A 25,886-nucleotide genomic window follows, 5' to 3' on the forward strand; every position below is an offset into this window, starting at 1 on the left:
CTTCTGCTGTAATGAAAAGAAGGAAGTTCCTCCTATGAAAAATTGTGCAATTACCAAGGTTTAAAGTAGGAAGCAGAACAGAGATTTGAAGTTAGATTTCACCTCCATGCCCATTGCTTTCAGTAGAAGTGAGATGGTCACCAATGGTTTCACCTTTACCATTTGTTGCATTTGCTCTAAGTCAGGCTATGAGCCTTCTCTGACCTTCTCCTTTCAGATCAAGAGTTTTTAGGTGTGTCAGTCATGTTGCAGCCTTATTAGTGTCTGTGTGACATCCTTCAGGCCATAGGAAAGGGTGGCATATTGCTCTTCTGAGCATAGTTGCAGCAAGCATTAGAAAGCAGCAAGATAAATCAATCCTGGCCATGAAAGTTTCAGTTTTTTTGAATTGAAAGAATGTCTGGAAAATATTTTAAGTAGTCTGTGAGTCCAGGAACCAGAATATATCATAGTACCTGGGTGGCTTGCCTGTCTACCATTCACGATCACTGCTGTAAGAGGTGGCACTTGCGCTGTAATGTGTGGAAGCTGTGATTGAGCTGGTTTTCGTCGCAGGAGCAGCTGAGTGGGTGCTGCTGAGCATGCAAAGAATGGGAATGGCTGAAGAAAAGGTCTGAAAACCTCAAAAGTTAAAAAAAATGCTTTCTGCTTCTGACAGTGCCTTCTGCTTCCAAGCATCTGCAGTCTCAGGTTAATTGCCTAGCTCTTACTTTCTTCTGGCTTTTCCCCACTGGAATAATTATCCTTCTAAATAGTCTTTCAGCACCAATGATCTTAGCTAGTAGTTTTGTCAAGTCAGTGGCTTTATGTAATTTTCTCATTTCACGTGAAAAATAAAGTATTTGTAAGTCCAATAACAGCTGCTGTTGTTGAAGAGGAGTTACAGCGTCCTCTTCAGGTAGTGAAGGACAAAATTACCTCCCTAGTCAGCTCCTCATGCCTTCCAGGAGATGGTTGTAATCTGTATAATTCCTTACGCACCTAAAATGAGGCTCACATTCATAAATATATACTTAAGTGTTTAAGCCCTGTTTTTTCATGTATTTTCTCTTTGAAAACAATGGAAGTTAGTGATCTACTAGAAGTTGGATATTCTGCACCTTTGTAGATATAGATCCACACCAGTAGGATCCACACAGTGTGTGCTACTGGCAGTGATAACACCTGATGTTTACAGTTACTGCCTGGGACTGGGATGCAGACAGGCTCTTGCTTATACTTATTCCTACAGTGCCCAAGGCCACTGCTGGCTCTTGAGTGCCACGCTGGGGGTGCCGGGTAGTAAGAGGGGTCACAAGGAAGTAAAAGGTTGCACCTCCAGGGGGTAATAGACAGCACAGGTGACCAACGAGAGTATTCCATCCCATGTACATCATATTTAGTATAAACTGAGTGATCATGAGAGTTTCTAGCTTTTCCCCTTTTTCTGCACTGGCCAGTGTCCAGAGAGGACTCCATCTGATCTCCTGGTTTTGATCCGGATCCTGAGTTCCCGAATCCAGCTCCCTGTATCCAGCTTCCGCCTCCGCCGAGCCTGGGGCTTCCCCAGTGCCATCTGCTCTGCAAAACCCGCTGGGTTTGATATTGGGCTTATATATAGTTGTATATAGTTCTTTATTTTTATAATTTCACTATTATTTCCATTATTGTCTCATTAAAGCCGTTCTGTTTTTTCTTCTCTAACCCATAAGTCTCTCTGCCTCATTCCCTTTTTCCTTCCTGTTTTGGGCGGGAGAGGGGGTTAGAGAGTGCCTGTCCACGTTTAGTGGCTGGCTCAGCCTTAACCTGCAACAACAAGTTATTAGAAAATTCAGCTTCCTGAATAGTATGTGTTCTTAAACTAAAATAGGAGTATCCAAAAATGACAGGTTTATAAGTGTGTTAGTGGTGGTGTTCTTGTTTGTTCACTGTGGCTAGGGACATTTCTCATACTTACAATACAAAGTCAGAGCAAAACTGTTCTGTCCCAAGGGCTCACATTCTATTACAAGAGAAGAGACAAGAGGACACCATAAAGGGAAACACACTGGCAGTATGCAGAACATCAGAAGCAGTGTAAAAGCAGCCTTGAATACCAGTTTTCCCGTAAAGTCTGTGATTTTCTTTAAGCTCTGTCTTCTAGGATTGAGTTATAATCTTAGTTTTCGTATATTTTCACTGGTTCTAGCATGTGCAATTGTGCACAAACCCGAAATACAGAAATTTGATTCTGAATAGTCACCATCGTGTGACAAGCACAAACCATCCAAATATTTACTTTTTATTTGTGAGCTCATCTTTTTATTCTGGTGGGAAAGAAAGGAGTTTAAATGGATGAACCTAGCTAATGCCTGGAGTATAGGACAGTAAAAAGACCATACCAACATCTCTTGGAACACTCTACTAATGCTTCTGGGAAATTTAAGTTAAAAGCATCTGATTTGTTTAATTGGGACAAATTTCAGAAAAAGGATCCAAATATTCTTGAAATGGGTGGATTTTGGGTTACAAGACATGTAGGGTGGATGTGTGAAGGCAGGCTCTTGAAGTATCCATATAGCTACAGAGTTTGTGTTATTTTCCCCATTAAACTGCAGAGCTGGTATATTTATTGGGCTTAAAGGCTCATCATATATATAAAATGAAGAGAACTATACAGACTCTAACAGTAATAGTTTTACCTCTTTAGAGCTGTCTTGCTTCTCCTCTTATTTAGGGTTCTCCATCTTTTAAGATCTTAGCTCCAGTGTCAACATGAGAGAGGAAGGGTCTTTGCAATGCCAAACATAAGTACAATTACTTTTTTCCTAACTTACCTCTTCCAGATGATCAGACATTTCTGGAATTGAGGCAGTTAAAAAAAAAAAAGGAGCAAGTTGACAAATTCTGTGTTCTCTTTGCCATCTTTTAAGCTCAAGACTTAAAAAAAAATTAATTGCCTGCTCTGGAATAAAAGTCTGTGTATACTGTTGATCATTATAGTCAAGGTGGTAGTACCACCTTGCTTCTGCAACTAAGCAAATGGTTTAATCACCCTCTAAATGTAGAAAATCTAAGAATAATGACAATAATAAGTAGTTGTTTGTCTAGCATGCCATGGCACAGTGAATTGGTTCATGTTAGGCTTCATCTGCTGCCTAATGCAATGTAGCATAGCAGATAAAATAAATCAAATGGGTGACACTACTAGACTTGAAAGATGTTAGCTCTTGTAAAACAACTAATGTGAGAATATGACAATGCAGTAGATTTCAGATATTTATTGAAGTCTTGAATCTTTGAAACACAGGAAATGCTTTTTTTAAGGGCTCTGAAACAAATGACTACAAATACAGCATTATGCATATTACTGACAAAGCTGTTGCCTGAAACAGAATTCAGCTAAATTTTATATTTTCTTTGTGTGCTCAATAATTTTTTTTCATTTCTGCAAGTGCTTCCTAGAGAAATTGGCTTGAATTTCAAAGCATATCACTACAAATGCTTAAGTGATTATCATGGTAGCTAGTCAGACTTCTTAGTTACAAAAGTTAAGTAGTTCCTAACAAAGGTTCAGTGAGACATGGATTCAGAGAAACAGTATACAAAAAATGTTTTTGATTGTTTTCAACATTCTCTGAAAAAGTTAGGTTTATTGGGGTCAATTTTAAGGAAGGTTTTAATTTGTGTTTCTTTCTTATGCTTCTTTCAGCTGATTGTTCGTTTTGAATGCTTATAACTCTTCACTGTGTAATTCTTTATTTGAGCCTTTAAAAAATTGATCTGCTAATTATCTTTCAGTAAATAAGCATTGAGTTGCTGTAAGGGTTCTAACCAATTAGGAAGCCTATGAAGTCATGCCTTTTCTCTATACTTAAAGCTATGTTCTTTTTTGTTTCTGCTTTGTTTGCTTTATGAAGGCAGAACACTCAATTCTCCAATATGCAGATTAAATAAGGTTTTTTATGTGGTAATTGAGAAGGCATTGTAAATTAATATTTTCAAGAATATAAGCAAAAATGGTTAAAGGGTTTTTACTATTAAAGGGTTTTTAATTTATTACACGTCTAAAAAGAATTATGGAAGGGCCTGTAGAAATTAAAATATAATTCGTTGTCTTCACGTTCACAAATAAATTGTCAAGTTATTTAAAAATTAACTTAAAAATAGCTTCTTCAAGAAATTTGTCTTCTAGATCAGATTTTTATGTGTATTCTTAACAGCAGAGTAACAAGCTGTGAAAAATAAACCTCATGTATGAATAAGATTTGCCCCCATTAGTTTCTGTATTTGTTCTCCATTAATTTTAATTATGTAGGAAGTTTTAGGAGTCTGATAGTGTAGTATTAAGGACATTTGGTTACTATGACTGTAGTTCTGGTTTAGTGATCTGTTTGGATTTCTTTTAAGTTTAGCCTCTGTGAGTATTTACATGTTTTTAGGCTCTTAACACTTTTCTTCCTATTATTAAAAGGCTTCTTTAATGTTTCTTCCTCAATAATTGACATATATTCATAATTTGAAATTAATATTGCAATTAATGCCTAAAGAGGGAAAAATAGAAGATTAAATGTGTTTGGGTTTTGTTGTTGGTATTGCATGATAAAACCAAGAACCCCAAAATAGAACAAAGATGGCACTAACTTTCTTTTTCTGTGTAGCCCACTGTTTGTGAACGGGAGCTCTGTGTATTTGCTTTCCAAACATTAGGAGTGATGAACGAAGCTGCTGATGAAATTGCAACTGGGGCTCAGGTAGAATTATCTAATGTTTATTACTTTTCTGATTTTCTATATTATATTCAGTCCTCTCAATCTTTTCCAGTATTTATTTTCACTTGTATTCCCCATATGAGTACTGTTTGCTAAGTATTATTTATTTGTCCACTCCTATAGCAATAAATGCACTATTTTATGTTTGGCATTTTCAAACAGTACTAATGAGGTGCTTCCTTTGTTTTGCTTCCATGTAATTAGAATAACCCTGTTTTCTTGTTCTGTTGTATGCAGTTAGGTCACCTGGGTTGTTAATAAAGGCAGCCATTGTCATTTGGAGATAATTCCCATTTATTTTCACCTAATGAGCCATTACTACTCTCATGCAATTAATAAGCCACTTCCTGTTCATGGTGTTGGGATGCAGCTATCCACTGAGCATCTGGTGTTTTGTTCATTAAATAACAGTGGGAAAGTCCTTACTGACATGGCTTACGAAGGTTTTTTCCTCTCTTCTCAAGAATCAGGGATTCAATACAAGCTTGCTTCCTGACTCTAGATTCAATTAATGTAGTTCTAATCATATCATTGTTATCTTTCAGAATTTTATATGTGTCTTAAAGTATTGAAGCTATGTTTCTAAGTCACCGTTTAACCTTAGATTACAGTGAATTCAAAAGTTAAAGATCCTTTTAAGATCTTCAGAGTTTACACATCCTACAGAAAGTGCATTCCTCTCTGATTTGCTAGACGTGTCATTTACATACTAAACAATGTGGTTTTTTGGAAGAGCAAACATGCAGTTCAGTTAACTTTATATAGCCCTAGTGAGTCTAGCCACTGGAAGTGAACTGTTCTGCTAAGTGCCTGAATACCACCTCTTCCTCAAAGGAAGAAACTTGCAGCAGTGTACATCAGATTCTTCAGTTGAGAATATGACTGCAGGATCTGAGTATCATCATGTCTGAAGATCATTAGATGGCTATGTTTGTGGCAAATACCATACTAAATTCTGGGATACCTGTGTAAGCTTGCTAAAACGGAGAGAGGTATGCTGATGAACCTCCACTTCTACAGCCTGAAGCCCTCTGAAGATCTCAGCTGTGTGTTTCTGGGGAGCTAGAGTTTGTGTTTTGTGGGTTTTTAATTCAGGTGGTTATATGGTGTGTTACTTGTATGCTTGGAATCATAGAGTATTTTTGGTTGGAGGGGATTTTTAAAGATCATCTAGTCACCTACCTGGAATGAGAAGGGACATCTTTAACTAGATGGGGTTGCTCAGAGCCCAGTCTAACCTGACCTTGAATGTTTCCAGGGATGGGGCATCTACCTCCTCTCTGGGCAACTTGTGCCAGTGTTTCATCACCTTCATTGTAAAAAAATTCTTACTTAGATCTACTCTCTTTCAGTTTAGCACCGTTACTCCTTGTCCTTTCACAGGCTCGTCTAAAAAAATTTGTCCTCACCTTTCCTGTAGACCGCCTTTAAGTACTGGAAGGCTACAATAAGATCTTCCCTGGAGCCTTTTGTTCTCCAGACTGAACCACAGCAACTCTCTCAGTCTTTCTTCATAGGAGAGGGGCTCGAGTCCTCTGATCATTTTCATGGCCCTCCTCTGGACCTGCTCCAACACTGCACTGAGGACTGCAGATCTGGGCACAGTACTGCAAGTGGAGTCTCACCAGAGCGGAGTAGAGTCACAGAATCACCTCCCTTGACCTACTGGACACACTTCTTCTGATACAGCCCAGGACATGGTTGGCCTTCTGGGCTGCAAGTGCACATTGTTGGCTCGCGTTCAGTTTTTCATCCACCAGTTCCCCCAAGTCCTTCTCTGCAGGGCTACTCTCAGTCCCTTCATCCCTCATCCTGTATTGATACTGAGGGTTGTCCCAACCCAGATGCAGGACCTTGTACTTGCCTTGTTGAACTTCATGAGGTTTGCAGAGGCCCACCTCTCAAGCCTGTCTAGGTGCCTCTGGATGGCATCCCTCCCCTCCAGCATGCTGTCTGTACCGCACAGCTTGGTGTCATCAGCAAACTTGCTGAGCATGAACTTGAACCCTCTCTCTATATCACTGAGGGAGATAATAAACAGCACTGGTCCCAGTACAGATCATTGAGGGACAGCACTCACCACTATCTCCATCTGGACATTGAGCTGTTGACCAGTAACCTCTGAAGACCCCACCTTGAATACTGTGTCTAATTCTGGTGTCCCCACCATAAGAGGGACATATATCTGTTGAAGTGTGTTCAATGGAGGGCCACAAAGATGATCCGGGGGCTGGAGCACCTCTGCTACAAGGACTGCTACAAGGGGGCTGAGCTGGGATTGTCAAGCCTGAAGAAGAGAAGACTCTGGTAGGACCTAATAGCTGCCTTCCAATACCTGAAAGGGAACCTGCAGGAAAACTGGAGAGGAACTTTTTACAAGAATGTTCAGTGGCAGGACAAGGGGAAATGGATTTAAATTGAAGAGGAATAGGTTTAGATTGGATCTTAGAAAGAAATTCTTCAGTACTCCAGGATCGTCAACCCAACACTACCATGGCCACTAAACTATATCCTGAAGTGCCACGACTATGTGTTTATTGAACACCTCCAGGGATGTCAACTCCACTACTTCTCTGGACAGCCTGTTCCACTGCCTCACCACTCTTTCAGTAAAGAAATTTTTCCTAATTTCTAATGAAACCTCCCCTCGTGCAACTTGAGGCCATTTCCTCCAGCTCCAGGGGCTGAATAACTGGTCTGAAACTTGCTGATGGTGCACACAATTCTGCTGTCCATGACAAAGATGATATAGAGCACTGTTCCCAGTACTGACCCCTGAGAAATACCACTCATAATGGTCTCCATTGACTGCAGCTCTTTGAGTGTGGCTGTCGAACCAATTCCTGATCCACCAAGCGGTCCATCTGTTAAACCCATGTCTCTCCAATTTAGAGACAAGGGTGTCATATGTGACATGTCAAATGTAGATAATGTCAGTTGCTTCTCCCTTATCCACCAGTGCTCTAGCCCCGTCCTAGAAGGCCACCACATTTGTCAAACATGACTTGCCCATAGTGAAGCCATGTTGGCTTTCACCAATCACCTCCTTTTCCATGTGTCCTGACATAGTTTCCAGGAAGACCCACTCCACAGTCTTGCCAGGCACAGAGGTGAGACTGACTGGGCTGTAGTTGTCTGGGTCTTTCTTTTTGCCCTTTTTAAAAATGGGATTTATGTTTTCCCTTTTCCAGCCAGCAGAAACTTAACCAGACTTCCATGATTTCTCCAATATAATGCATATTGGCTTAGCAATTTCATCTACCAGTTCCCTCAGGACTCATAGATATATCTCATTGAGTCCCGTGGATATTTTGAGATAACGTAGATGGTCTCGATGTTCTCCTACAGTCGAGAGTTCTTCATTCTCTCAGTACCTGACTTTGTCTTCTGTGACTCGAGCAGTGTGTCTGGAGCACTTGCTGGTGAAGACAGAGGCAAAAAAGTCATTAAGTACCTCAGACTCCTCCATATCCTGGTAACCAGATCTCCATTTCCTTCTGAAGATAGTACACCTTTTCCCTAGTCTTCCTTTTATTGTCAGTGTACCTATAGAAGCTTTTCTTGTGCTCTTGACATCCCTGGCTAGATTTAATGTTATCAGGGCTTTGGCTTTTCTATCCTGATGCCTGGCTGCTTGGGCTATTTCTCTGTATTCTTCCCAGGTTTCTTGAGTCCCTCTTTCCTCCTGAGCTTTATCCCATGACCCTCTACCACACAGAACCCTGAAGATGCTGATATCTGCTCTCCTGAAGTCCAGGGTGGCCAACTTGCTGCATGCCTTCATTGCTGCCCTAAGGATCTTGGAACTCCACCACTTCATAGGTGCTGCAGCCAAGGCTTCCCTTGAGCTTCACATTCCCCATCAGCCCCTCCCTATTGGTGAGAACAAAGTCCATCATAGCACCTCTCCTTGTTGGCTCCTCTGTCACTTGGAAAAGAAAGTCATCACCAACATATTCGAGGAATCTCCTGGACAGCTTATACCCTGCTGTGTTGTCTCTCCAACAGAAAGAGTGGGGTGGTTGAAGTCCTCCATGAGGACCAGGACTTGTGGACATGAGGCTACTCCTTTCTGCCTAGAGAGGGCCTTACTCACCCAGTCTTCCTGGTCAGGTGTGGTCTATAGCAGACCCCTATAACATCACCAGTCCCTGCCTTCCATTTAATCTTGACCCATAAGCTCTAGGTCGGCTCCTCATCCATCACCAGGTGGAGCTCCAGCTGCTCACTGACACAGAGGGCAACATCCCCTCCTCATCACCCCTTCCTGTCTTTCCTAAAGAGTCTGTACCTTTCTGTTCTGACACTCCACCCATGCTACATGCATTTCCATAGAGGCATTTAAGTTGAGCCCCTAATGAAGCTGACTTACTGGCTGGAGTAACTGAAATTCCTTTGTGCTGCTCTTCAGGTTCTCTCCAGCTGACCTGTGTGATCCCTCTCCAGGCTCTGCGCATCTGTTGCTGCCACTGGCATCAAACTAACATGCTAGAAGTGGGATGGACTGTGGTGTCCCTCCCTTGCCAAATTTAATTTAAAATCCTTTTCACCAGCTTGGCAAGCCTATGGTTGAAGAAGATGCTTTTCTCCTTTTCTGACAGATGGACTCCATCAGCCCCCAGTAGACGAGGTTACTCAGAGTGAGTCCCGTGGTCTAAGTGGCATCAGTCCCTGGCTGTGGCACCTGCTCCATAGACAGCTGTTGATTTGCCAAATATGACTGGCCCTATCAAATTCCTTACCTTTTGACCAGAAGGATTGATGAAAAAACTGCTTGTGCTCCAGAGCCCCTTCTTGCTGCTCCCAGAGCTCTGTAACCCTTCTTGAAGCTCCCCAGGCTGCTCCTGGCTGTATCGCTGGTGCCCACTTGAAACAACAGCAACAGACAATAGTTATTGGACTGTATGAGGCTTGGTAGTCTCTTGGTGACGTCCCTGATACAAGCCTGTGGCAAGCAGCACAGCTCTCTGGAGAGTGCATCAGGGGAACAGATGGCTGCCTCTGTTCCTCTCAGAAGAGAGTCGCCTACTGCTCTCCACCCTCGCCTTTTCTTAGTTGGTCTAAGAAGATCTGTGCCAACTTTAAGACAAAGTCTTGTTGTGCAAAGCGTAAAGTTAAAGAACTTTGAGTAGCTGTATTAAGAGGTTTGGGGACTCGAACAACTCTTCCCTAGTAGTGTTTTGTGACTGGAAGCTAAGAAGTGCTTCTGAGAAACAGAATGTGTGAACTCAGGCTTGATTTCATGGTAATTCATTTACACGGTTGCAGGCCTTTCCCCTGACCTGGCTGTGTGTGCAGACTCCTGGTGTCCTTAACAAATGCTAATGCAGACTCCCTATTTTGGAACGTTTTCCACACTCACGGGCATCATAAACTAGAAAGTAATAAGAGCCCCATGGAGCAAGGGATCATTATTTAAATAACTTCATTTTTCAATATATGTGACATATTTAGTAACTGGAACTAACAGAATACTTTTTAAACTGGTGGAAGAAATTGTCCATTCATGCTAGAGGAGCAGGGGAGGAGAATGGCAACAGTGTGACTCACCACAGCACAGTTTCCTTTTCCTTTTCATCATGATTCTTATTTTCATCCTGCTTCTCTAAAGGACTGTAATTTTTTTTCCCTCCAAATGATCAGATATGATGGCAAATATATAAAAATTTCAAGATCAGTTTGAGCTGTGAAATGAGAATCTGATCTGTGTGGAATTGTGGGAGGAATGAGGGATGCCTACCAAGCAGAACTCATCTCAGCTTTTTGCTCTATTAATGGAAAAGTCCGTTTTCACACAGGAGTGTTTTTAGAAGGCACAGGAAAACGGGGGGAAATGAACTAATTGAAGCTACATTTTTATGTAGCAGGATTTAGGTTTCACAGCCGCCAGAAAGCTGCATTCTCCGCTGGTTTGTGATTGTTGTATTCTGGTTTTAGCCTATGAATTAGAAATTTTGAAACAGTTATATAGAAATCTGTTCCCAAATGTGCTTGTGTGCGCATTATATACGTGATCTTACAGTGAAATCTTGGAAATCGTAGATACACAAAGCTGTGTTGTTGGAAGGAAGAAGATCACCCAGTGAGAGCCATGCGGATGATTGTTAAATATCTGCACTATCTGGCTTTAGCAGAAGCAAAGTTTACAAGTGTTTCTATGATTACAGTCTTCAGAACAGCAGTTAGTGGTACAGATTCACAAACCTTTCCTCGTTCCTGAGCAAAATTTTTCACTCATGTCTACTGTCATGCACAGATCCAGCATGACTTCATTTCCTAAGAGAATGAATGTAACCCGGGTATTACCACAGGTGCACAAGACAAAGCAATGTACTTGAAATTATAATGCATTTAGGGCCAAATACTATTTTTGCATCTGGAATAGTGTACCAGGGCTAAACCTGAAGCCTTTTGAGGTCAATGGAAAAATTTCAGTCCTAAACTATGTCCTGCGGATAACACGATTTGAATAATATAGATTATATCACTATAATGTGTAAGAAAAAATCAGACTGGAAGATAGGATTTGGTAAATATTTTTCTTTACCCCTAGGTGGTTGATCTGTTAGTATCCATGTGTCGGTCTGCATTAGAGTCACCTAGGAAAGTTGTCATTTTTGAGCCATATCCTTCTGTAGTTGATCCTAATGATCCTCAGATGCTAGCCTTTAACCCCAGGGTAAGTAATTATCTTTCGTTATGTCATAGTGTGGTTTTATTTGTGCATGAGATTTCAAAGCAAAGCCTTCCTCTGGAGAGGACTCAGCTTTACTATAAGAGGTACAGCTCTGAAATGTAGAACAAGCATGTGACTATTTTCAGAGCTTTGAAGATTTTAGTTTTCTCTGAGAAGGTATTTGAGCGTAAACTCTAAGTTATATTCAAAGTTATGTTGAAGCCAAGAAATTCTTTCACGGTACAAATTCTAGATGCAAGATTTTATATTCTTAGTGTCTTTCAGTGTACACATTGAACACAAAGAGAAAGATACCCTTTGGTAGGTGTAGACCATGTAAACTGGGGAATTTCCAGTCTGTCTTTTTGTTCTTAAAGTGATTATTGCAGTCATCTCTTTTTTTTTTTTTTTGGCAAAGTTATGTCCTTAAATGTATTTTTTATCAAAAGTTGATGTAATAGTCAAGTTTTGTACAAGCATCAATTCTGAAGTAAAGAATTGTGTTTGCAGTATGTGTTCCTCAGGCTTAAGGTACCGCCTTTCAGGGAAGCCCTCACGAAGCCACTAGCTCTTACATCTCTCTTGAATCATCCCCAAGGACATAAATGAGGGGTCCCCTATACTGGGAATCATTTCATTTTTTCTGAACAAAGGCCAGTTCACAGTGGTTCTTCCTCAGGAAAGGGCGAGCATGTTCTGTAGCCTGTGAGAAGAAAGACTTCCCAGGTGGTACTTGGAAGGGGGCTGATGAGGAAAGAACTAGTCTGGTGTCTAGGCAAGGTAGGAGTTTGAAGCAGATGAGAGCACGTGAAAGAGGGTCACACCAGGAGAGGAATCGAGAGAGCCCCTGGGCTGGCTCCAAGCTTCTTCCTAGCATGGGTGAGGTGAAAACCCATGGGCAGAAGTTGGCAAGACCCAGAGATGGGGAACAGTGAAGCTCTTGAAGGTGATGTGACATGTGGAGCTGGTAAAGCATGGACTGTTAAGCTCATCCACTGAGAAAAGGTGGAGTCATCTGGTAACAGTTCCCAAGCAGAAAGTAAGCAAGAATCAGGATTACACAAAGGGGACAACTGAAGGACTTCTCATGTTTTATAGAGCTGTTCAGCAAAGTAACCACATCTGTTCATTTCACATTTTATTTAAAATTTATTTGGTCACTGCATTATTTAACTTTATGGCATGCTGTCCAAATAACTATCAGAACCTGTGTTTGGTTACAAATAGTTGTTTAAAAACTGAGTGTGTTGGAGATTCCAGTGAAATCCAAAGAAGAATCATCATGATATTTTGTTGGGGAATTTTCCTGGACTATGAATGAGTCTATGTGTGAGATGGAACAAAGCTGTTGGTTAGAAATGTTTGAAAGGGTTGGTTTGCTGGACATTCATTCTAGCTTTGGTTTTATACACACTCAAAGAATTCAGGCTTTTGTAGAGCTAAAGCCTAATATTCTTTTAATTTATTTGCTTATTTTGTGCAAAACCAGAAGAAGAATTATGACCGAGTCATGAAAGCATTGGATAGTATCACTTCTATTAGAGAGATGACACAGGTGAGTTTAAAAATTGTTACCTAACTTAATTGCTGTTTCTGGAACTAGGAAGATGTTTATATTGCTGGCCTGTTATGGGTAAGGAAGTCAATAGTATCATCTCTGTCCTATAGGACTGTAATAATATTAAAATGTGTATTAAAAATAACAAACCTAGAGTATCCATAATGGTAGTCAAATAAAAGTGATGAAGTAGAACTCAGGTCTTCTGAAGTTTAAATAAGAGATAATAACAGCAGAATGGGACATTGGAATGAGATAATCACCAACTGCTCCATTTCTGGAATACCAAAGACAAACTGGGTCCTCTATTTCCAAAGCAAAAGAAATGGGTTTTGTGACAGTGTTCTGAAGACAGTTTTATTTCTATCATAGCAAAACACTTGATCAGCTAAGTATGGTTTGGGACTTGGAAGTTTGTGGTCTCTTGGGATTAATACCATATGATTTCTCAGTATTCGCAGTGGGACAGAATCTGATGTATGTACTTACCTTTACTGTTACTCTTCCTTTCACAAACAGCCCAGCTGATTATAAATTATTACTGAAATCTTTCCCATGTACCTTGCTTTTCCAGCTGCTATGTACATGTAACCTCACAGTAGTTTGTAAGTCTTAGCTCTTTATGTATTTGTAAACTACTTTGACATTCAGGAATGAAGAGTGAGGTGTAGAGAGAGGAGTAAAACAAATGAAAAAAATCCACATGCTTTTGTTACTTAATAAAACATCCTGTAAAAATTATAAAAATCAAATATTTCTATTGCCTAATATGTCTTTTAAAAAAAATTATCACCATTTTGCCTTTTTTAAATGTTAAAATTACTGTTGAACTGAAGAGTTTTAAAGGGAGGCTTTGCACTGTAGTTGAAACGGAGAAAGGTTTTCAAAGGGATTGTAAACTGATACAGTATTTTTACAGTTTGTGCTATGAAAAGGTTAAAAAAATGGAGCGGATTATCTTGGGGCATTTTGAGAGAATTAAATTTGTGAAGTTCCAGTCCCATTGCTTAATCCAAGAGACAAACATAAATAGACATCTTCTGCTGTTCTCCTTAAGATTACCAATATTTGCTATAATATAGTAATTTTGATGCTAATTATATGCTTAATATTTTACTCCAGGGAAAATAATTGCTATATTAATTCTTGTTGTTGTCAAGACACATTTTTAACTGTACAGCTCTAAATGTCAGTAAAACTGTGATTTAAGCCTAATAATGAGTCTCATGTATTCATTTTAATAGATTAAATCATGGGCACATATAAAATTTAACCTTACGATTTCAACTAGAAATAAAGAATGTAATTGCTCTTTTCTAGGCACCTTACTTGGAAATAAAGAAGCAGATGGATAAACAAGACCCGCTTGCACATCCTCTTCTACAATGGTATAAAAGTGACTCACATGAGATGATAATCATTAAAGCACCAAGTTCTATGAACAATCACTTCACCAGTATAACTTGGTATAAACTCAAGAGTTAACAGCAAGGTTGACATTTGCAGCTGCAGGTGTTCCCGTACTGTTTCTGAACCTCACTGGGCCCTCTGGAAACACTGGAAAGACTCCAGTTTGTTTGTACAGCCTCTGATCTCATTTTCTAGTCGAGATTTGGTCTACTTCAATCTGACAGGTTAAAAGCCTGCAGCTGTGTGCTTTGTGGTGGCCATTCGTAACATACTTTTAAGAAGATAAATACTGTTTGGCTACCATGTCTAATACTTCTGTTTCTTGTTTTAGGGTTATTTCTAGTAATAGATCACATATTGTGAAGCTACCGGTGAATAGGGTAAGTGTCTGTGGGTTCTTTGTTATTTTCTCAATTCTCGAGGCTCCTATTAGCATTTTAGGTGGGAATTTCCTAGCCAAACGTAGGTGTCCACATTCAGAGTAATCATATGGACTCCATTAATAGATAAGTGAGAGAGAGGCAGTTTCAAGTCATCACTCAGAGTCATATTGCAAATAACTAAAATAGTTCAAAGGAGTAATGCTCATAAAAAAGCCTCTTTGAGGTGAGTAGCTCAAACACAGATGTCTGCCTTGTAGTCATCTTTTTAGTCATCTTTGAATAACTGCACTGTTTGTTTTGTTACCATATAGAATATTTGTTACAGGGCTGTGCAGAAAATAGTGCACATGAACGCAGTGTGCCAGGAGATACACGTATGAATACACATTAAAAAGAGTAAGCTCTTGAATTTTAGAGGGATGGTGCTGAGATTCATTTCTAAGTATGTGTGTCTCTGATCCTCTGACTAAAGGTATAGTGATCTCCAACCTTTGAAATCTGAATCTTAATTCAAAGCCAGCTCTCAGAATACCATGATGAAATTGTTCAATTTAATTACTTTACTAGCATCATACTAGGCTGAAATCTGTTTCAGAAACTTCCATATGTTTCATAACCTGAAAGACATTTTTAATGTTTGATTTCAGGTAAAAACTATGGTAACTGGGCCAATTTAAGCTTATGTGTATCCATTCATGTATTACGTGAAACAACATGGTACCTTAAAAACTACCATTATGGAAATGAAATGCTTTTGTACTAAGCAACTTCTTTTCACTTGTGCAATGTTATATTTTACAGCAACTAAAGTTTATGCACACTCCCCACCAGTTCTTACTTCTCAGCAGTCCACCAGCCAAAGAATCCAATTTCCGAGCTGCTAAAAATCTCTACGGAAGTACCTTTGCATTTCAGTAAGTTCATACATTCTTATGTTAACAAAATGCCATGCTGGTTTTTTTGTTCTTGCCATTTGAGGTTTACAGCTGTGTATTTGTTTTTTCATTTTACACTACAGATTTTAATGGGTTTTTTTTATAATTTTTTCAGTGGTTCACACATTGAAAATTGGCATTCCATCCTGAGGAACGGCTTAGTTGTTGCTTCCAATACGAGGCTGCAGGTAAACAATAAACCAAATAGACTTTAGCTAACCTGTGCAAGGAGGATTACATACTAGCTTAGGCAAGTTTTCAGGTTGTGTGGTTCTGGTAGTCATGTAAGTGGAAAAAAGGGATAATTTCAAGTACCCTTTTGTTTCCTGGAAAAGGTAATTATCTGATGTGATTAGAATGAAATGTGTGCTAAAATGGCTAGAAAATCCCATTGCTGGAATCAGTTTCAATTTTAGGTTGCAGAGCAGCACCTCCAGGAGGCTTATCTCGGTACTGCTTTAAAAGCAGTTTGAGGCTTAAAATTTAGAACTACGTAAGCTGTCTCCGTGTTATATGATCCAAGAGCATACTAGTTTTATAGGAACTGGGTTTACAGCATCTTCTCCTCTGGTTTCCTTCAGAATGGAAATATGAGTGTACTGGCCAGGAGAGAGCTATTGCACACTTCGCACAGAATCATCAGGAGACCATTCCTGCAGAGCAAAGTAGCCAGTACCAGAGGGACTAGGGAGATGAAATTCAGAGTATTTTAGCATCATTGCTTTCTTTCATCTTTCTTAGAGTGAGTCCGTGATACCTTGGAGGAGAATCCTGGGATGCTGACTAAGAATTGGGGTACAAAAAAAAACAATGAAAAAAAGGAAATGGAAACCTCAGCTGTTCCTTTTAGTGGGTTGGGTTTTTTTACTAGAATCTTCAGAAGATAATTCCCCGATAAAGCAGGATTTACACACCAAAATTCACCAAAGTAAACCCCTTTGTTCATGCTTTTTTGTTGAGATACTTGGACTAGGAGGAAGCAGTAAAGCTCTGTTTTATACAAGTCACCATTTTTAGATCACTTACACACCTAAGGCATATCCTGAGCACAGTTCATCCAATTTACCCCAGTACCAATCAGTCAGGGAAGAGATCTAATCACCAAGGATCCTATACAACTTTTCAGGATCTAGACAAGTGAAAGTGAGTTTGAACATTTCTGTGAGAGCTCTGGCATTTTGCAGAGACAACATAAATATCATTGGGTCAGAGGAAAAAGAAAAGGCTGAGCATAATTCTGAATCCTACTATTCATAACATGTACCTAGGTAGGGTTCTCATTTGTGCTCCAACAACTATTTGGTGTGTTACACATAAAGCAGTCTGTCCATGGTAGAGAAGTGAAACGTACTTTCCCATTTCCAGACAAGAAAGTAACAGCAGGGCCAATAAAAAGGTTTCACTTTTGTTGCTTAGCCCAGGCTTCATGACATCAAACAGTGATGTTGGTGTCCTGCAGTGATGGGATATGTCCCCATGTGTTGCCTGATCTAGTCAACAGGTGGTGTCCCTGGCAACAGGGAGGCTGGACTAAAATGATCTCTAAGGTCACTTCCAGCCTAGGTGATTCTATGATGATATGGTGCTCAGGGACAGTTGGACTCTATGATTCTATGACGATATGCACCTCTGAATTGCCTCAGGCAAAAGTGTATATCAAACCATTCCTCTAGTGCTCAGATTGAACTAGTCACTAAATTTTTCTACAGCATATGGCCAGTGTCATCACCATCTCCTTGTTTCTTCCTTTAAAGAACAGAAAAGCAGCTGTTTCTGCTCTTGATTTGCAGATACTGGCTTGGGATGTGCTTCCTGCTAAGGTTTTGGTGTGAAACACGTAGAATCATAGATTTTTTTACATTGGAAAACACTTCTAAGGTCATTAACTCCAACCATTAACCTAACAATGCAAAGTCCCCTACTAAACCGTGTCCTTGAGCACCCCATCTACATATCTTTTAAATACCTTTAGGGTTGGTGACTCCACAGCTTCACTGGGCAGCCTCTTCCAGTGGTTAACAACAATTTCAGTGAAGACATTTTTCATAACATCAAGTCTAAACCTCTGCTGGTGCAACTTTAGGCCATTTCTGCTCATCCTATGACTTGCTACATGAAAGGAGACCAACCTCCACATGTCCACAAACTCCTTTCAGGTAGTTGGAAGTGATAAAGTCTCCTCTCAGCCTCCTTTTCTCCAGGCTAAACAGCCCCAGTTCCCTCAGCTGCTCCTCATAAGACCTGTTCTTGAGACCCTTCATCTCCAGCTTTGTTGCCCATCTCTGGACACACTCCAGTACCTCTCACCTTGGAGGGAGAGGCCCAAAACTGAACACAAGGTTCAAGGTACAGGCTCAGCAGTGCCGAGTACAGTGGGGCAATCCCTGCCCTGGTCCTGCTGGCCACACGATTCCTGATACAGCCAGGGTGCTGTTGGCCTTCTTGGCCACCTGGGCACACTGCTGGCTCATGCTCAGCTGACTGTCCACCAACACGCCCAGGTTGTAGGCCAAGTGCGGGACCCAGCATTTGGCCTTGTTGAACATCATACAATTGTCTTTAGCCCATTGATTCAGCCTGTCCAGATCCCTCTGTAGAACCTTCCTACCCTCAAGGAGATCACAGTCTCACCCATCTTGATGTCATCTGCAACCTTAGAGGTGATGAACTCAATCCGCACATCTATATCATTGGTAAAGATATAGAACAGAACAGGCCTCAGCACTGAGCCCTGGGGAACATTTGTGACTGGCCACCAACTGGATTGCACTCCATTCACCACTAGTCTTTGGGTCCGGCCATCCAGCCAGTTTTTCACCCAGTGAAGAGCAAAACCATCCAAGTGGTGAGCAGCCAGTTTCTCCGGGAGAATGCTGTGGGAAATGTTATCAATAGCTTTACTAAAGTGCAGGTAGACAACATCCACAGCCTTTCCCCCGTCCACTGAGCAGGTCACCTTGTCATAGATGGAGACCAGGCTCAGGGGTATATGGCCATGTACAGAAGCACCTTCCATAGGCATCCTCCATGGTGATGTTAGATATAAAAGAAAATGCAACTTTATATATAAATCTCTTGTAAAATTGTATTTGAACATAGTTTCCAGAATATACAGACTTCTATTTGTATATTCACACCATGATTTTTTAAATGACTACTTTGAAAGCACATGCTATAAATTAGTGCAGTGGGACAGATGCTTTTCTATATTACCTGTTCCTATCATTATTATTTTGTCCAAATAACCAAATTAATGTTAAACAATCACTCTTCTCTGTTTCAGCTCCATGGTGCAATGTTTGGAAGTGGAATCTACCTTAGTCCATTGTCAAGCATATCATTTGGTTACTCAGGTGATATTTATAAATCACTCTAAAGTTGGAGAAATATAGGGGGTTATCTTAAGCTACTGCTTTTCTTAACAGCTTCACTGTTTCCAACACTGTATTAAATTTTATCTTTGTTGACCAAGATTTAATTTATTCAGAAAAAGGAAAATCTAAATTCCCTTATTAAATACCTGTCCTCATTTTCCAAGGTGCTCTGTATCTTGAAACTGTGCTGGAAGTAAACAGTAGCTGATATTGGGTGCTTTGTGTTATGGAGCAGGTCTTGCTTATGCAGTGGAAATCACTTTTGTGGGTTTTTGTTAGTATCTCTTTAAGTCCCTCTAACATTTATCTGTGGTTTCATGTGCTTTTGTGACCTGATCTGACAGAACAAATCTTCGATAGACACATTCAGTTGTGTATATTTAAGTAATTCCAAGTGTCACCTTGTAAAGATTATACAGAAAGTACAGGTCAGTGTATTTGTTTTAGCATGAGAAGGGGAGGGAAAGTAATTTGTCCCATTAATAAATCCAAAAGTGAGCCATGCAGAGTTTTCTATATAAGAATGGAATCATAAATAGGAACATTAACAGGAGTAAGATACACCAATGTGTATATTAAGAAACGTAAGAGATTTTAAAGAATGGTGACTTTTTTCCTTTAGGTGTTGTTTTTACCATTTCCTCACATACAAAAGCACTGGTGTAATTGAATTAGTGTTTCTGTGCTTAAAGATAATTCTGAGAATTTTAGTTATGCTTTCTGATTTTCAATATTTTTAGGTAATGTCACTGTTCATTTTAAGAGCTCAATTTTTTTACTGTTATATATTAAATTTCAATATCAGTAAATGCATGTTTAGCTTTTCAGAGATTACGTGAGTATGGAAGCTTTTTAAGACTCACTAAAAATGCAGGTTGCAGTATTGCTATCCTGCAACATACCCTTCTTTTTGGACAATGCTGCTTTTTCAGCTTCAATATGTTTTTTTTTCTTCACTCTACCCTTCTTGGTCCCTTCTGTCCAGTCTCATCCAGAAAGTTCCTATGAAATATAGTACTTGATGCCAGTAAACAACACAGAGGATTCCGACATTGCCTGTTCCTTCAAAGAGTTAAACTTCCCCATAACTCAGTCTTTGTTTACAAACTGCCAAGAAATACGGGATACTGGAAAGGCAAGGAAGCCTCTAATAGCATACAATACAGGAATTTTGTATAAGCCAACAAAAGGAAAATATAATAGATATAATGCACAAATGTAGATCTTCAGATTTCTGAGGTGGAAATTGGGTCCAAGGTGTCTGACAAATAATTTAATACTTTTACATGTAGGTAAATCAGTTAAACCAAGTTAGACTTTAAGACTTTAAATAATTTAAATACTCCTAAGAATTAATTACACTTTTAATAAGCCTAAATAGTGTTAAAAATTAATATATAAAGTTCTTTCTCTTGTGATTTTACTATCCTACCCAGGATAGTTTGTGTTGCTTCAGCGTTAATAGGGTGAGACATGCTGACATGTAACTCTTGGTAAGCATTCAGCCAAGGGCATTTCAGTGGCATTTTAGCTCATGTTTATCTGCTTTTGCACCTACTTAATGCTAACTTGACCTTCCTGAGATCTTTGCAACACATGCAGATGTATTGGTAATTTGCAATTTTGAAATATTCCATGACAAAGTTAGTTAGCCTTCTGGGTGCCATGCAAAGAACTGCAATTCCCACTGTGCTACATGTTTCATTCTCTGTACTTAGCTTTGTTTATTACGGTATTTATATGCTAGGGTGTCTTATATGATTTTAATATTCCTAGGGATGAACAAGAAGCAGCAGAAGGTGTCAGCTAAAGATGAACCAGCTTCAGGCAGTAAGGGCAGTAACACATCACAGGTACAGTACATCAACCATCTCTGGAAGATTTATGGCTTTGTGGCTTGAGAACTTTATAGCTGAAAAGGAGGTAATGTTCCTTTTGTGAAAGCTAACAGTTTTATTTTATTGAACAAATCAACAGCTTAAGTGACTGCAAACATCAAATACAGGCCAACTGCTTTTAGTAACAATTTACAGAGTATGCTGCAGGTCTTGTGCTCTTCTTTTCCAACCAGAAGAATTTAGGAATAGAATGAAAATTAAATACAGGTTGCATTATGACATTTAGCGAGCCCTTTTTTTCTGAGTTCTAGACATGCAGAAGAATAATGTAAAAGGAATTGAGAGTGATTATTGCTGGAAAATGAGTAGCATTTCATTTATAGCAAGTCATTTGGGAGTTTTTTTGTGTTTTTTTTTCTGTGGTTTTTACCTATTAAACCATTACAATTCTGCTTTATCTAAAGCAAATTTATGTGTAGGGTTCAGTTTTCAGAAGGGAATCTTCTAAAAGATCTGTCTCCATAGCTAACACATAGAAACTACAGAATAATCTGGGTATTTTTTTGAGGGAAGAGTATGTAACAGCAGAAGTCCTCAGAAATGGAAGGACTGGTAAAATATCAGTGTCCAAAGAATCAGTGATCACATTCACGGTTTTTTTTTTCTTTTTCTGCTACCAAACAAATTGATTTACCAGTGACACTCAGATATTTCTAATAATACTATTCATTCTGTAATAACCAGGGATTTGCTCTCTGGATAAAGGAGTTCAGATCTTTCCTACAATAATGCAAATAAATTACATAAATGTTTTTGAAATTCTGTAACATTTAAAAATACAATAGAAATGTTTTATGAGGGCTATTTCTATGTTTGTTCATTAATAAACCACTGAAAATAGCAGCAATCATTACTTTTTCATTCAGTTTGTCTTATTGCACTAATTAAGTTTTCTTACATTTTTATGCCTCAGTCACAGAAGAAAGGACAACAGTCACAATTTTTGCAAAGCCGTAACTTAAAATGCATAGCCTTATGCGAAGGTAAGCCGAAAGCCCTTGAATAACCATTTTAGCCAAGGACACAGTGTTACTAGATGCAAATCCATGAGACCTTTAGTTCCAGTATTGGTTTTTTATAGGTAGCAGACTACTGGTAGGTGTACTAGTACTTTCTGAACAGCTGACCTTTATATTTCGGTTCAGAACATTTCCTTCTTCAAACAAAACCTGTAATACATGCTGAATAATCATATGCACATAACTACTGAAACCTCAACAGATTTTGAGGAAAAAGAATGACTGAATTTGAAAAATAATTGTACCAGTAATTGGTAGTCTCATTGGCCTAACAAAAAGAAGCTATGTTAAACTCACTTTGCCCTTCATTCTGAGCATTTGTTTATTTTTCAAACTAAAAATTTAGGCAGGTGATGAAAAAGATGTTATTTCAAAAGGGAGTTTTAAGCTGTGTATGCTACTTTTTAACATATATTTTTGAGATTGTTCAAGTGAAATATTTAATATGATTAAGGAGGTGTCAGTCAACACGAAATTGCAACTGAAAGGAAAAATACTTCAGTTTAGTTCTAGAATTTTCAGAAGATATGAAGCAAATTTAGAGATTTCTAAAATACACTTGGCCTTCACAGGGACTTTTTCACTCATGTCTACATTCCTCATACTCACTAATGGATTGTCATTTTTATAAGGGTGAATTTTAGGTATTTGGCAAAATATATGTTACAGCATTAATATGCATGTCATTTTTCATGAAAAGAAATGCTTTGGGGAGGTGATTAATATAGATTTTCTAAAATAATAAGTACAAGAGATAAATGTTTGTTAAAAAATACAATTCACTGAGTAAATTGTGTAAAAACTGAATAGAAAAGAAAAAAGAAAAGAAAAGAAAAGAAAAGAAAAGAAAAGAAAAGAAAAGAAAAGAAAAGAAAAGAAAAGAAAAGAAAAGAAAAGAAAAGAAAAGAAAAGAAAAGAAAAGAAAAGAAAAGAAAAGAAAAGAAAAGAAAAGAAAAGAAAAGAAAAGAAAAGAAAAGAAAAGAAAAGAAAAGAAAAGAAAAGAAAAGAAAAGAAAAGAAAAGAAAAGAAAAGAAAAGAAAAGAAAAGAAAAGAAAAGAAAAGAAAAGAAAAGAAAAGAAAAGAAAAGAAAAGAAAAGAAAAGAAAAGAAAAGAAAAGAAAAGAAAAGAAAAGAAAAGAAAAGAAAAGAAAAGAAAAGAAAAGAAAAGAAAAGAAAAGAAAAGAAAAGAAAAGAAAAGAAAAGAAAAGAAAAGAAAAGAAAAGAAAAGAAAAGAAAAGAAAAGAAAAGAAAAGAAAAAGAAAAGAAAGAAAAGCAGCATGTTCAGTCTAAACCACCGCTGGTGCAGCTTTGACCACTTCCCATTAGTTCTATCACTGAGTACCAGGGAGAAGAGATCAGCATCTCTCTCTCCATGTTCCCTCCTCAGGAAGCTCTGGGGAGCAATGAGGTTGCCTCTCACGGTCCTTTTCTCCAAATTAGACAATCCCAAAGTCCTCAGCTGCTCCTCACAGGACATTCCTTTCAGCCCTTCCACCAGTTTTGTTGCCCTCCTCTGGACACATTCAAGGATCTTCACACCCTTCTTAAATGGTGGGGCCTAGAACTGCACACAGTGCTCCAGGTGAGGCCACACCAAGGCTGATTACAGTGGGACAGTCCCCTGGTTTGACCAGCTGGTCATACTCTGTTTGATGCACCCTGGGCTGGGCTTTGCCCTCGTGGCTGCCAGGACACACAACTGACTCCTGTTGAGCTGCTGTCAAGCCCACGATCCCTTTTTGCAGGGCTGCTCTCCAGCCGCTACTTTCCCAATTTATACTTGTGCCTGGCAGTACTCCATCCTGGGTGCAGTGTCTGGCGTTCCAATTTATTAAATTTCATCTCATGAATTGTCGCTCAGTGCTCCAGTCTATCAAGATCCCTCTGCAAGGCCTCCTGTCCCTCAAGAGAGAGCCCACAGCACCTCCCAGTTTGGTATCATCATCAAACTTGCTAATGGTGCGTTCAGCTCCTGCATACAGATCATTGTTAAATGTATTGAACAGAACTGGCCCTAGAATTGATCCCTGAGGAACACCACTGGTGATCAGTCATCAGCCAGGTGTGTAGCCCCATTCACCACTGAGCTCTGCCCTTCAACTAATTCTTCACCCTGTGAACCCACTCATCCCACAGTTGGACAGCTTACCCAGTTGCATGCTGTTTAAGTGCATTTATAGAAATATTTTCAAATGCAGATTCATGGTATGGCTTCTACCTGGCAATAAAAGGGTTTCTTTCCTGTGTTGTCCTCATTCTCCTGGTAAACAACGTGTCATCAAATGCATTGCCATTTTCTAAAAGTTGAGCGATTTTTGGCAAGCTTCATGATCTCCTTGAGTCATAATTGCTACACTTATTTTTTAAAAAAATATTTGGTAGTGCTGCAAAGCTCAAATTTGTCGTATCTCAGTTTCACGCTTTGTCTTTAATGCCTTACTTTTGGCACAGTCATCATCAAACAGACATATCTCTGTTCCAAAGGCTGATTAATTGACTCAGATTAATTGACTCAGATGGCCCAGCGGCCATTTAAAATATTTTTTTATATAAATATACTTTTTCATTCCAATTAACAACTGGCTGTCATAAAACAAATGTCTATGTTTTCTGGAAAATATGTTTTGAAAGCAAGAATCAAGTTCATCTCCCTGTTTGTACTAGCAGTGAACTGACTGTGTCTATGCCACACCACAGACATGCAGTGGAAAACTATTCCCAGAAGGCTATTGAAAGTGTATAAAAAAGCAAATCTTTTAAAGCAGTATTTTCCAGGCATGTGTTCTTCATTACAAAATTTATTCTTTCCCTCATAGTGATAACCTCATCCGATCTGCACAAACATGGGGAGATATGGGTAGTTCCCAATACGGATCACGTGTGTACAAGATTTTTCTTTGTGTGAGTACACAGCTTCTTTTAACGTTCGACTTCTGTTCATCCTAGACCTTTTCCCCATGTTCCCTCCAACAGTTGTAACTGAAGTGTGTAAAAGATTTTTCTTCTTAATACTTTTCAGTATCACTTCATTTTTTTATCTGTCTGAGTATCTGTGCTTACTTCTGTTAGGAATTGCATGAATAAACTAGTGACAAAGGTTTACTATATGTTTTGTTATAGAATAAATCAATGGAGAGTTCACTTTTTCCCATTCTATAGCATTACATCATGGTACCATAAGTCTATCCACGTATTGTAAAATATCATTTCTATTTGGCTGTATGTTTTAAAGCTGAAGAATTCATTAAAGGCCTCCTGTCTATGAAGTGGGCATTTCCCCTCTCACCTATGACTTGTCCCTTTTGGGTCTTAATGGCTTATTCAGCTTCAGGGTTTCCATGAGAATGGCAGCCTTTCCACCCTTCACTCTCTAGAGTTTAGGATTTACATGTAATGGTGAAGTGCAGCAGAGCATTTAAGTAGAAATGTAAGCACTCTTGATTATTGAATGAAACAGAATTTGGGATGGTTTTAGGTAGATTAATAAAACACTAATTTGATTTTATTTTTGTATTTCTTTTTTAGCTATGAAGATGGTCAAGTGGGTGATACAAGTATAAATACACAGGAACCAAGCATTCATAAAGAGATTCTTCGAGTCATCGGCAATCAAACTGCTACTGGTTAAAAGGACCACTCTTATTTAACTGATGTGATTTGGAAGCCTTCCTCAGTGTCAAAGCTGGATTTTGAACTGAAGAAGACGCAAAAAGCTAATTTATTATTATTATTATTCTAAGCAAATTAACCCTTTGAATACTTACTGTTTTCTTACTTAGTATTTCTTATCTCATCAAAATACCTGAGATGATATGAATTAGCAACTGTAGGGGTGCAAAGTCTATTAATATACTACAGCTAGTAATTAAATAGGAACTTGGGTTGCTCACAATAAACAGACTTT

The 25,886-nt window shown here is 39.0% G+C and overlaps 1 protein-coding gene across 1 annotated transcript; it reads left to right on the plus strand.

The window, feature by feature from the left end:
- Positions 1-4,619: 4,619 nt before the first annotated feature.
- On the plus strand, positions 4,620-25,886 carry LOC104274693 (poly [ADP-ribose] polymerase 8; the record flags this gene model as incomplete). The annotated part of the gene is made up of 12 exons (XM_009870395.1): positions 4,620-4,712; positions 11,284-11,409; positions 12,896-12,961; positions 14,285-14,352; positions 14,706-14,754; positions 15,559-15,671; positions 15,808-15,880; positions 18,976-19,045; positions 20,843-20,919; positions 21,878-21,947; positions 24,799-24,883; positions 25,508-25,886. Coding segments are annotated over 12 exons (993 nt in total), but the record flags the coding sequence as incomplete, so codon positions are not given.

The sequence above is a fragment of the Apaloderma vittatum genome, unplaced genomic scaffold (genome assembly GCF_000703405.1).
Source record: "Apaloderma vittatum isolate BGI_N311 unplaced genomic scaffold, ASM70340v1 scaffold5325, whole genome shotgun sequence".
NCBI lineage: Eukaryota > Metazoa > Chordata > Aves > Trogoniformes > Trogonidae > Apaloderma > Apaloderma vittatum.